Source organism: Centrocercus urophasianus, unplaced genomic scaffold (genome assembly GCF_019232065.1).
Source record: "Centrocercus urophasianus isolate 14NV4802_14NV808 unplaced genomic scaffold, USGS_Curo_1.0 seq_14, whole genome shotgun sequence".
Taxonomy (NCBI): domain Eukaryota; kingdom Metazoa; phylum Chordata; class Aves; order Galliformes; family Phasianidae; genus Centrocercus; species Centrocercus urophasianus.
The window spans coordinates 49,590,493-49,602,715 of record NW_024884586.1 but is presented as its reverse complement, the minus strand read 5'-3'; the positions used below and the strand labels follow the sequence as shown (position 1 = coordinate 49,602,715).

The 12,223-nt window shown below is 50.0% G+C and overlaps 1 protein-coding gene across 5 annotated transcripts in view; it reads left to right on the top strand.

Moving 5' to 3' along the window:
* Positions 1-12,223, top strand: part of SAMD4A (sterile alpha motif domain containing 4A) — a 67,980-nt gene that overhangs the window by 41,396 nt on the left and 14,361 nt on the right. For all 5 annotated transcript variants that reach the window (XR_006167958.1, XR_006167957.1, XR_006167956.1 and 2 more), the window contains one exon: positions 2,197-2,715. Coding sequence is in view for 2 of the 5 variants with exons in the window: in XM_042813368.1 (XP_042669302.1) it covers positions 2,197-2,715 (519 nt within the window). In the remaining 3 variants the exon portion in view is untranslated. The remainder of the gene's footprint in view (positions 1-2,196; positions 2,716-12,223) is intronic.

Sequence of the window (12,223 nt, the reverse complement as noted above, 5' to 3'; positions counted from 1 at the left end):
AACGTTACGTATCCACAGCAGAGCGCACCCAGCCTCCTGCTACACTTGTGTATTCCCTACAAGTGTACTTAGGTTGTGTTGCTTTTCCAAATCCACTTCTTAAGCAGCAGAGTGTGCACATCTCCACATGCACTGAGCACAAACATCTTGGTTCTGCTGCCAGAACTGGGGTTCCTTCCCACCCAAAGCTGCGTCACACGATGGTGAGCAGGGATGGGGAGGAGGCTGGGGCTGCAGGGAAGTGTGTGCCACTGCAGAAAGTTCCAGGGAGAGCCAGCAGCGCTTCCAGCAAGCCATCTAGTGGCTTCCTATTAAAACAGTTGCATGCCTGGAAATGGGAATGTGAAGCCAGAGTGCTGTTTGCTGCTGCTCACTGGTGTTTGTTTCGGGGAGCTGACATTAGGGTTTGTTTGTTTCATCTCTTTGAAAGGGGAGATAACAGCAGGACAAGGGGAAATGGTTTGAAGTTGAGGAAGGGAAGACTGAGGTTGGATGTCAGGGGGAAGTTGTGTGCTGTGAGAGTGGTGAGGTGCTGGAACAGCTGCCCAGAGAGGCTGTGATGCCCCGTCCATCCCTGGAGGTGTTCAAGGCCAGGTTGGATGGGGCCCTGGGCAGCCTGGGCTGCTATGAAATGGGGAGGTTGGTGGCCCTGCATTGGTGGGGGGTTGGAGCTTCGTCATCCTTGAGGCCCCTTCCAACCCGGGCCATTCTGTGATGATGTTAGCCAGATGCTGAGCGGTGCCTTTTTTAGGGTTGTGGTGTAATAAGGTGTTGGAAGTGTTGGGTTGGTTGCTGCGCTTGGGTCTTCCCAAGCTGGTGGGCTGACCCTACAGGTGGACATCAAAATCTTCATTTCATGGATGTGTACATCAAATACATCTATCACATCACCCTATTGATAGATGAGAGGTTATGGCCCTCAAGTTGCTCCAAGGGAGGGTCAGCTTGGATATTAGGAAACAGTTCTCCAAAACAGCAGTGATGCAGTGGCACAGCTGCCCAGGAGTGGTGGGGTCACCATCCCTGGAGGTGTTCCAGAGCCATGGAGTTGTGGCACTGAGGGACGGGGGCAGTGGGCACGGTGGGGTGGCTTGATGTGGGGATCTTGGAAGTCTCTTCCAACCTAAATGATGCTATGATTTTATCACTAACAAAACTCCAAGTAGCATCACTGGGTCCAGGGCTCCCTGCTGAGCTCACCTCCCCGCTGACAGTGGGTCACCACTCCTGACAACTCCCATATGGTTTTCTGATGAGCCGTGTGCCCACATGGCGGCTGTTCCACCTGAGTGCGTCTCTCTGCGTTGCTGGCGAGGAAGCTGTGTGCAGCAATGTCTGATGAACAGCAAGACATACGGTGCTTGCTGCTGCTCCAGCTATTCGCAGGCCAGTTACTCTGTTGCAGAGGGAAATTAAATTGTTCTTGACAAATCTGTGTCAGCAGTCACTTATCATCTTGTTATCTTCTGAGTACTTACAAGTAGCTTGTTTCATTATTTGTTCTATCAGTTTTCCAGGCGCGTGAGTTGAGTGACCAGTTTGTAATTCCCTGTCTTCTCTGTTTGCATATTTTTTAAGCTAGACCCCATGTTTTTTTTTTTCCTCTGCTCTTCCAAAGCCTCTCCCAACTGCCACGAGCTAATAACAGCCTTGCAGTTTCTACAACGCAGCCCTTCCCTGAGTTCCTGCAGGCAGGTTGTCACTCTGCACACTTTGGCTTGCTTGTCCCACACCTCGTGTCCCTGTGGAATGCTGACTTTTCTTTAGGGCTCACACCCTGTGCCAGCTCCTTTTCATTCCCTATGGGTGCAGGATGCCCGGTGGCTGTCGGTCCTGAATTTGAAGAGCAGTGACTCCCTGCTTGACAGAAATTTGTGCTGTGGCATCACGCACACGGGGATCCCTTTGTCATCTTGTATTTACCCTCTCTGAGTCATATCATATCATATAATATCATAGAATGGCCTGGGTTGCAAAGGAGCACAGTGCTCATCCAGTTCCAACCCCCTGCTGTGTGCAAGTCACCAACCAGCAGCCCAGGCTGCCCAGAGCCACATCCAGCCTGGCCTTGAATGCCTGCAGGGATGGGGCATCCACAGCCTCCTTGGGCAACCTGTGCCAGTCCATTCATTTATTCATTAGATCTGTTTGCTGATTTCTCAATTCTCGTTTTTTTCCCCCCAATTCCTTCAACAGGAATCATTAACCAATGGCAACAGGAATCCAAGGATAAAGTGATATCCCTATTGTTAACCCACCTGCCTTTACTGAAGCCCGGAAACATCGAAGCAAAAGTCGAATACATGAAACTCTTGCCTAAAATCCTGGCCCACTCGATCGAACACAACCAACACATCGAGGAGAGCAGGCAGCTGTTGTCCTACGCCTTGATCCACCCGGCCACCTCACTGGAGGACCGCAGCGCTCTGGCCATGTGGCTCAACCACCTGGAGGACCGCACGTCGGGGACCTTTGGCAGCCAGGGCAGGGGCCGTTCGGACTCTGTGGACTACGGGCAGACTCACTACTATCACCAAAGACAGAACTCCGATGATAAACTCAACGGATGGCAAAACTCTCGAGACTCGGGCATAAGCGTCAGCGCTTCCAGCTGGCAGGACAAAAACCTGGCCTGCGAGAACGGCCATCTGCCCCTCTACTCCTCCTCCTCCGTCCCCACCACCATCAACACCATCGGCACTAGCACAAGCACCAGTAAGTACCTGGGAGCTCTGAGGAGCTGGTCCCACCATCCCTCTTTGCCACGTTAAGCAGAGGGGAAAGTTTCATCCAGGCCACAGAAAACTCCCTGGTTTTGGTGTTTTTCCATTATCTGCTTGTGTTGTTTGTTTTTTTTTAATTTCCCACCTGTCTTTTTGGTGTTCTCCCTTTAATTCTGTGGGCTTTTAAAAAGGTTGCTGGAGAGGAAAGAAAAGCAGCCGGAAAGCTAGAAGAGCAAAATGGTGTGTTATGGAGGGCAGCCCCTTCTGTTTCATGCAGCTCCATCTAGGTTTGCAGCTCCAGAAGTTCCCAAAGCAGGCAGCTGATGCTTTGTTTCCAAAAGCAACCTGGGGACCTGGAATGAGATCAGGGCCCCAAAGAACAGGCATTGTGTTGAGAAGCAGGCCTGGGTTCTGGAATCTTTGAGAACATTCCCTTTAATCTGCAGCACAGAGAGGTGTGAAGCTGATGGTGACTGAGAGGTTTAGTTGCAAAGTTCTCTGTTTTCCAAGAGGTGGAGAGATGGGAAGCTCTTCCCTATTGAGGTCCTGATGAGTTTTGGTGGGGACGACGCAGAGCCCAGCCCAAGGCTTGAACACTGGGAAGGTGCCACAGTTGGGACTTTGTCACTGGTGGTGAATGGAGGTGTAGTGCAGCTCTGGCTTTCTTAGAGCAGCTTGGGAGAGGAGCAGAGCATGTTCTCAGTGAGCTCCTCTACTGTGTGGTTGTTGCATACTTATCCCTGATGACACATGGCTTCTGCTCAGAGACCTTCCTTGGCTTCTGTATCACTGGATCTTGCCTGACGGGCCATGGAAGCAAGCACATTCCCCTAATGCATGCTTTTTGTCCCCATTTTAACACAGTCTTCTCACCCTGCCCTTCCCCCTCTCTGTTCAACCCTTCTCCACCTGTTATTGGGATGATCTTGTCCAAAGCACTGACAGTTCCTTCCTGTTCCTGTCCCCTACCTGGGGCTGCTTCACATGGTTCCTTGTTCCCTGCTTCTATCTGTGCTATTGGAGCTGATTAATAGCAATAAATGCCCATTCCTCCCCAAAATTCGGTATGTATTGCTCCCTCTGTGGCCTTCCCCACCTGGCACCTTGCTAAGGGATGCAGAGAATGCTTGCAGTGAGGCACTGCTATCTCCATCAGCCTATGGAAAGCACCATGAAATCACTAGAAGGTGTAAAATGCTCTCTTAAGGCTGCTGCTGTTTTTTTTTTTCCACTCCTCTAATCAGTGCTCTATTAGGTTGTATTCTAAATGAACAGCAATAGGAGATGCAGTTCTGAATTCATGCAGCCCAGCCCCTGCCTCTCCAGCACCCATCTTTGTCACCCAGGGATTTAGCAGAAAGGGATTTAGCAGCATCTAGACACTGGCTGGTGTTCTCATCCCATCCCATCATGTAGCTCTCTGTAGAGCAGATCAGGGAGCAGCACGTGTGGCATTGGAACCAAGTCAGGCAGCTTTAGGAGGTGATACAAGGGTTGGCAGCAGCTCTGATGCTCTGGCTCCTGGTTCCCTGTGATTGCACAACATGGGGCTTCTTCATTGCCTTGCACGGGGCAGAGGAGAGCTGCGTCAGAGTGACTGAGCAGCACGGGAAAGGTTCAGTGAGTGAAAAGAGTCATTAATGCGTTTGCAACTGTGATATTAAACCTCCCGTTGTTTATTTTTCTTAATTTTTTGTCCCCCCTCTTGGCGTTTGCATGGCTGGAAGCTTTGCTTGCCAGGGAGGGGATTAGAATTGGTGGCTGCAGGAGGGATTTGGGTCCTTGCAGGGAGGTATGAGCTTGATCTGAGGATGATGCGGGTGAAATGACACCGACTTTGTCAGTGGCAAAGGAGACCTGAGGTGTTGGGGAGGTTTGGGATGTTTAGCCAAGAGGGGAAAGGCCTCATTGATCCAGATCAGGCTTGCAGGAAAAAAGCCTGTGACAAAAGAAGCTTTGGGTGCAGCAGGTTAATCATTGACAAGCTGGGTAAGAAGCGCTGGGTCTTAAAGGACACTTCTCAATAAGCTGCTCAACCTGATGTGAATTTGTTGTATTGCCATGGCCCTTTGCCACAGTGGTCCCAGCACAGCATCCCCTGCCTGGGCCAGGTCTCCCTTGTGTCCCATAGCACCGCTTCACATGGCACCATCACACCCATGTTGTTCTGCTGTGGGATTTAATCATAGAATTGTTTAGGTTGGAACAAGCCCAGCCCCAAGCCACCCCACCAACCATGTGCCTCAGTGCCACATCATTGGACTGCACAGCTCCTGCTGATTCATTTGGGTGGCAGTGAGCACAGACAGCCTGCTGGTGCAGCTGGAGGCCATGCTCTGTATGTTTGGTCCTGAGTTTCCTTAATGCAGTATTTACTTGGACGGAAGCACAGTGAATCCACAAATAGATGCTCAAAACCAAACACGGCCAGCCAGCCTTTGTCCCAGCCCCTCGAGTCGCTCACTACATCCATAAATCTCCTATTCCAAAGCAAAGCCCTCAAGCAGTCACTGTTTGTTTAGGTTTTATTGCTATTCTTGTTGGGTTCTCCTCTCCCCAGAGGTGTTGATGTGGGCAGGGCTCAGCCTATCAGTGTCTGCTTCCAGCACCAGCATGGGGCAGAGCCCTTCCTGGAGGTGTCTGGAGGCACTTGTGCCTGATGTTTTGGCACAATTAAACTCAGCCAAACCAGAGCAGTGCCCTGGGCTCTGTGCTCAGAGCTCAGTGACCAAGGGACACACAATACAAGCTGTAGAGGAGCATTTCTCCTGACCTCTTTCTCTGCCATATGTAATAGGTTCCATCTGAGCGTGATCTGGCTTCCAGCTGGGTTTCTTTTGTCAAGTGCAAGCCCAGCACAGCTTAACCCCATGTTTTCCCCTCCTCTACTCCCAGTACATCACCTGGGGATAGCTGTGTTACTTCTTTTGTTGATTTATGGTGAGATTTCGCTGTATTCCCATCCCTGGTGTAAAGCCGAGGCACACAAGGTCCCTGTGGAGGGCAAGTCCCCAGACAAGTCAGCCCTACAGAAAGGCTCATTCACAGAGAATTTCCCCCAGATACTTGAATTAAATCAGGTGAAATGTGTGCATCACAGATCAGTGATGTGTGCATCACAGATCAGAGACCTCATTATGGAATATCCCACAGGGCAGAGATCCTGGGTGCTGAGGATGTCACCAGGCAGAAGAGATGTCACAAACCCTGGTATTCCAGTGTCACTGCTCTGCCTGGAATCCCCTGCATGTAAGCAAAGCTTGGATCAGCACTGACAGTCACACTTCTGCTGCTGAACAAATGTGCATGGTGCAGTCTGCCATTCCCACAGAATTCCCTGCCAGAAAACCCATGTTTGTCTCCAGGAGGAGGAGGAGAGTGAGCAGGATGATAGATGCAGGAGAAATACACTGCTGTGTAACTTCTTCGTTCCACAAAAGAAAATTATCTTCTCTTGTCCTAAACCTGAAGAGAAGGAATAAATCAGCCTTTGATGCAGGTCAGCAGTGCTTGCTTTTGCCCACATTCCTTTCTCTCCACTTACATTGCCAACTCTTGCTGGATTTTCATGCATTTATAGAATCATTCAGGATGGAAAAGACCACTAAGATTCCCAAGTCCAACCCCACAGCACCCCACCATAAGTGATAATAAGCCCAGCCCCAAAGCACCCCCACCATGCCCACTAACCATGTCCCTCAGTGCCACATCTCCAGAGCTTTGGAACACCTCCAGGGATGGGGACTCTGCCACCTGCCAGTGCATCACTGCTCTTTTCAGAGAAAACATTTTTCCTGATATCCATCCTGAACCTGCCCTGGCACAACTTAAGGCCATCACATGTTGTCCTACCACTACTTGCCTCCGTTTACCGCAGTGCTGAGCTTCCTAGTGATGAGAAAACAAGGTGATGAGGTTCTCCCCAATCTCATCAGGAAACTAAGGTGGAAAAAACACCACCAAGAAAGCACTTGTCATGGACTGAGTATGAGTATCTTGTTTATCCTGCAGTGTTGTGCAGCAGGTCATTGCCACAGTAGAGGAACCCACCAATGGGCTCAGTATCCTGGTAGCAGACAGAAACTGCATGTTTTAACCTTGGTTTGGGTTGGGTTGATGGGCAGCTTGCAACTACAGCACTTGCAGGTGTAGGTTTGCTGTCATGTGTGGAGGGAGTTGTGTTTTGAGCCAGCGCCTTTTGGGCATTGCCATACTGGGATGGGATCCTTCAGCACACCTATCATCCTCATTGCTTAGGGATGGGAACATGTGGCGTTACAAAACCTTAGTTGGGCTCAAATGGTTTTTGCTTTTTTCTCTCTTTTAGTGATTGGTTCTGCAAAGTGTGTTGGCCTTTATCATGCTGAGCCTTTCAGCCATGGGAGAGCAGGGCAACTGTTGTCTTGCTCATGCCCTCTAGTGTTGCTTGTAACGATCGGAGAACATTTGTAGGAGTTGCTGTTTGCCAGTCACTTCACTACAGTATCTCACTCGTTCTGTAGCTTAAAAACAGAGGAGGAGGCGTACAGAGAGAAGGTGTGAGCAGAGTTGTATGGATAGAGTTATTTGTCCAAATCCAGGCAGAATACACACAGATGGGACTGAGAGGGGGAGGCAGCGTCTTCTACATCAGCAGTGAACATCAGGTACAGATTTCCTGGCCCTTCTCCTGAGAAATGTGGCCCATTAACCTGCAGAGCATCACTTAGCAAGGAGGCACTGGGGTGTGGTGGAAGACAAGAGATCCCACCATCTCAGGAGGTGGGGTTGAACCATCCTTGCTGTGTTGTTGTGTCTTCAGCTTTGGGGGCATGACCTATGCCTGTATCCTTCAGCTACCTGATGGAATGGCTTCTTGCCTTCCTAGCTCATGGGTTCCAAAGTTGCCATCAAATTTGGGAAGCCCTCTTAGAAACATAGAATCATGGAAACATTAAAAACATTAAGGTTGGAAAAGACCACTAAGATCATCTAGTCCAACTGTCAACCCCTCCCCACCATGTCCTCTAACAATGTTCCTCTTCCAGCAGCATGTGGTGGTGGTGCTCCCAGCCTCCTGCATTGGCACTGGGGCTTGGATAGCTGCAGGCAGAAGGATGCAGCTCCTTTGCTGCCTCTGCTTTCCTTACAGCTGCTGGAGTGCCTCGGGGACACTGAGAAGCAGCAGCAGTGGTTTTGTGCCTTATCCTGTGGTCCTTGGGATTCCTATCTCCACTTGAGGTGCTGGAACAGGCTGCCCAGAGAGGTTGTGGATCCCTGGAGGTGTTCAAGTCCAGGTTGGATGGGGCCCTGGGCAGCCTGGTCTGGTATGAAATGTGGAGGTTGGTGGCTCTGCCTGTGGCAGGGGGTTGGAGCTTCATGATCCTTGAGGTCCCTTCCAACCCGGGCCATTCTGTGATTCTGTGATTCAGAGAATGCCAGCACAGCTGATTGATGCTCTATGAGCTGGGAGTGAAATCAGACATCCCCAGTAATTCTTCCAGCCCCCTCGGCTGCCATCAGGGTTTCCTGCTGGATGGACCCTCCTAGAGCTGGGCATATTTCACCTGGTGCCCACTGTCACCGGCACAGACAGCAGTGAGCTGTAGTTGCTCATGCACTGAGCTCTGCTCTCCCCCTCAGATCTGGCAAATAAATAACTCAAGAAAGATCAGCTCTGCTTCCAGCAGGAGGACAGCAATGCACACGCGTGGTTTGGGTTTCTCTCATGTCAATCCCAGCTGCAGCACTGTGCTGGGACTGGCTGCATTATCCCAGATCTGCAGCGTGCAGCTATTTAATTAACTTCTGACTTCTGGTTTAAAGGAGCAGTGTGCAAAACAGTTATTTACTTCATTTGGAAATCCTTTTAATCATTGCTGTAATTACAGCTTCCTGCTCTTTTGTTTTTTTGGATACTTTTTCTTAGCTGGGGGGAAAGGAGGGGAGGAGGGGGAATATTTGCCGTCCTCCTTGTGGTTATCACATCCTTCAAATTACTAAAAGAGGCTGGGATAATAGGTCTAGTGATTATATATAGGCACCATCTGCTCTGTGGCTGCTTCCTATCAAAGTGCAGCAAGGAGAGTGCAAGGAGGATATTTTCTCTCCAGCTATATTAAGACTCTGTTTCCATCTCGGCTCCCAAGCAAGGCTCTCTGAATGCAAATGGATCAAATGTGCTGTAATCAATGGCTTGTTTTTGGCAGCCTTGAAGCTGTGCCTTATTTTTTTTTTCTTTTTTTTTTTTTTCCCTCCTCAAACTTGCTGTTCCTATTCATTATGCAATTCTGTGCTCAGTGTTTTCTTTTAATTGCGGTCCCCGCCGTTTGCTGAGTAATGCAGCCTGGTGTTAGCACGGAGATCCCTGCTGTAAGTCAAATGCAAGGAAATGTCTGAGGAAATGCAGATATTTCAGGATGCTCGGGGTGGATCTGTAGCACACATGAGCTCTCAGTTTGCAGAGGAGGCAGAAAGCTGAGATGAGTTGGTTTGGGATGATAGTGGCAAAAAGTCGACGTGATAAGAGCTCGTGTGTGGTGCTGATGGAAGCTGGTGGGGATGGTGTGTGCCTGCATCCTGCTGAGCATCCCAGCTGGCTGGGGCTGGGGGAGGAGGGTTGGGCTGAGATGCAGAGGATTTGCAGAGGTGCCTGCATGGCCAAACTGCAAGATTTCAATGAGCAAAAGTGGGTAAAGAAAGGAAGAGTGAGAAGAAAATCCCAGTTTGGACAAGTCAGTGAGCATGGAAGAGATTTCAGTACAGTATAGCTGGTGCTTTTTCAGAGTGAAAACATCCCTTTCAGAACCATAGAATTATTAAGGCTGGAAAAAACCTCCCAGATCCCCAACCTCTGCCCACCCCACCATGCCCACGTCCCTCAGTGCCACATCTCCACGGCTCTGAAACTCCCCCAGGGATGGTGACCCCACCACTCCTGGGCAGCTGTGCCACTCTAGCACTGCTCTTTCAGTGAAGAAATTCTTCCTAATACCCAACTTTAGGCTACCCTGGTGCAGCCTGGGGTCATTCCCTCTTGCCCTATTGCCAGTTAACCTGGCATCCATCTCTTCCACTTGTCCTGCTCAGAGTCCTTTGCTTATCCTACAGGTTGCACATTGCTCTGTAAAGGCACATTGCCAACCTATATCTTCCAGCTTGGTCTCTAGAAATGGAGGATGGAGGGGGTTCTCCATTCAAAGAATATCACAGAATCACAGAATTGTAGGGGTTGGAAGGGACCTCCAGAGATCATCGAGTCCAACCCCCCTGCCAAAGCAGGTTCCCTACAGCAGGTCGCACAGGTAGGCATCCAGGCAGGTCTTGAACATCTCCAGAGAAGGAGACTCCACAACCTCCCTGGGTTGTAGAATATTATGTTGTAGAAGCTAATGCAGATGTTTCTCAGGCTGGAGGTCTTACCAGTGGCCAATGCAGTGGCTGTTGGAGGCATCCCACAGGGTTTTGCCTACGTCCAGTCTCGAAACATGTTTTCCAGCTTGCATGGCTGCATTTGACCACACCAGATACCACCCTGGGTTTGCCAAAGTGATCCAGGAGCTCCTAGCAAAAATTAATTAATTCTGAGCTAATGGCTGAGGCTCAGCTTAGCACGGAAGCATTATTATTAATGGATCAGAATTCCCTGGGCTTGATTTGTGTATGAATGTATAAAAGAAACTGCATTCGTTGGCCAGGAGAGAGGGCATTGCATTCATCTGGCTCAGGGCAGACCCTCTGTGCCCCAGTGCCCATTGCCTGCTCCATTCCCAGTTCAGCCTGGATGGGGCCCCACAAGAGCTGTGACACTGACAAATGGGTTATTGTTGCTCTGTCCAGTGCTCTTCTTGAACAGGAAACAGCATTTTCAAAAGTCGTGGGGTTTTGTTTTTGGTGGTTTTCTTTTTGGAGTTTGCACGGCAGGCTTTTCTGCTGTCTGTGCTTCTTCCTGATTCCTTGGCTCAAGGCTCGCTTTGCAATGCAGTGCTTTCCCTGTGCAGTGGTGAAAGGGATGCGAGGTTGGTTTAAAGGGCACCCCAGCAGCTCGGTGTGTCACCCCAAAGCCAGATTTTGAGGTGAGTGATGCTAAAGCCAGGAAGCATAGGGGTGACCCAAGTTTTCTCCTCACTGCTCTGTCCCTCCTGCAGCATCCCATAGCCCAGATGCAGACCCGCTCCTTCTCTACCCTTTTATTTTTGTCCCTTGGAAACACGACGCCAAGCTTGGTCTGAAACCCAAGAGTGCTCCGGCAGCACAGCACGCATTTCTCAATGCTGGCTCTGGGTTATTTATTATATTTTTCCCTAGGATGCCAAACGTCTCAGGCTGATCTCAGAGGCGTTATATTTAGCAGTGACAGCCAGGTTGTGGCTGTCCGTGGTTTGGGTGTGATTTAGGAGCTGTATTGCAGCAATGGGCTGAGGCTGCCCAGGATTGAGCACGTGCAGCTCATTTATTTTAGCAGAAGACCAAAGGAGCAGATTATCCCAGCTCAGCCATTGGCATCGCCAGCTTCACCTCAGACCACCCAAAAAGTGCTCCAAAAGCAAGGAAGGAGGTGATGCTTTCAGGATCATCGGCTGCATCTGTTATTTCAAGAAGCAAGAGAGCAGAAGCCCAAGCAGCAGCATTCATCAGTGTGCCAACAAATGGGCACCCACGCTGTGCCATGCTCCTGGGTCAAGCATTGCCTGCCAGCTCCAGGGCCTCCTACCACAATTACAAAGTAAGATTGTAATGTGCAGCATCCTTTTTGGAGGAGTTTCCCTACAGCATTTCTCAGGAGCTGTGTGAATGGCCTCATACAGCAGCCTGCTGGATGCTGGCTTTGTGCTATCTCGGGAGAAGAAGTGGAACTGATTTTTATGTGTTGCACTGGGTGGTTTCTAATTGTTCCTGACCAGCCTGCAGAGTCCATTATTTCTCCACCAGCTGACGCCGGCTTCTAATTAGGGGATGTAAAATGAAGATGGAAGAGCAGCAGTTTGCAAGGGGATGGTTGCTCAGGAGGAAATCCGTGCTGGATTTAAGCCCAGAGCATCCTCTTACTTGGGGAGAGGACAGCTTGCAAGCAGCAGCCCTGGGCTCCCTACAAGCTATCCTATGATGATCCTACAGTCAGCTCATGCCCTGCAAGCTCCTGTGCTGCCCATACCCCATTCCTGCACATCTCCTCTGCATGAATATTTCCTTAAAGGAATTTATCCTACAGTTGTCTGGGGTGACCTCAGCCCCCTGGATGTTGCAGGGCTTGGCACAGTTTGGCTTTCCTGGCTGAGCCACAGCACTTAAATATCTCATCCAAGAAAACCTGAAATATTTCTGTTTTACCATCAGGATGTTTTCCCATTTAGGAAACACTGCTTTGAAAACAAATCCAGCTCTGCACTGACGTCCTTTTCTGTCAAGAGGCTTCTGCGGGGCATTTCTGTAGTTGTTCAATAGGAAGAGAGCACATTCCTCACCACAAGCCACTCCTTCTGTGTGGTGCTTGCAGTACGTGCCAGCAGGGAAGGCACTGT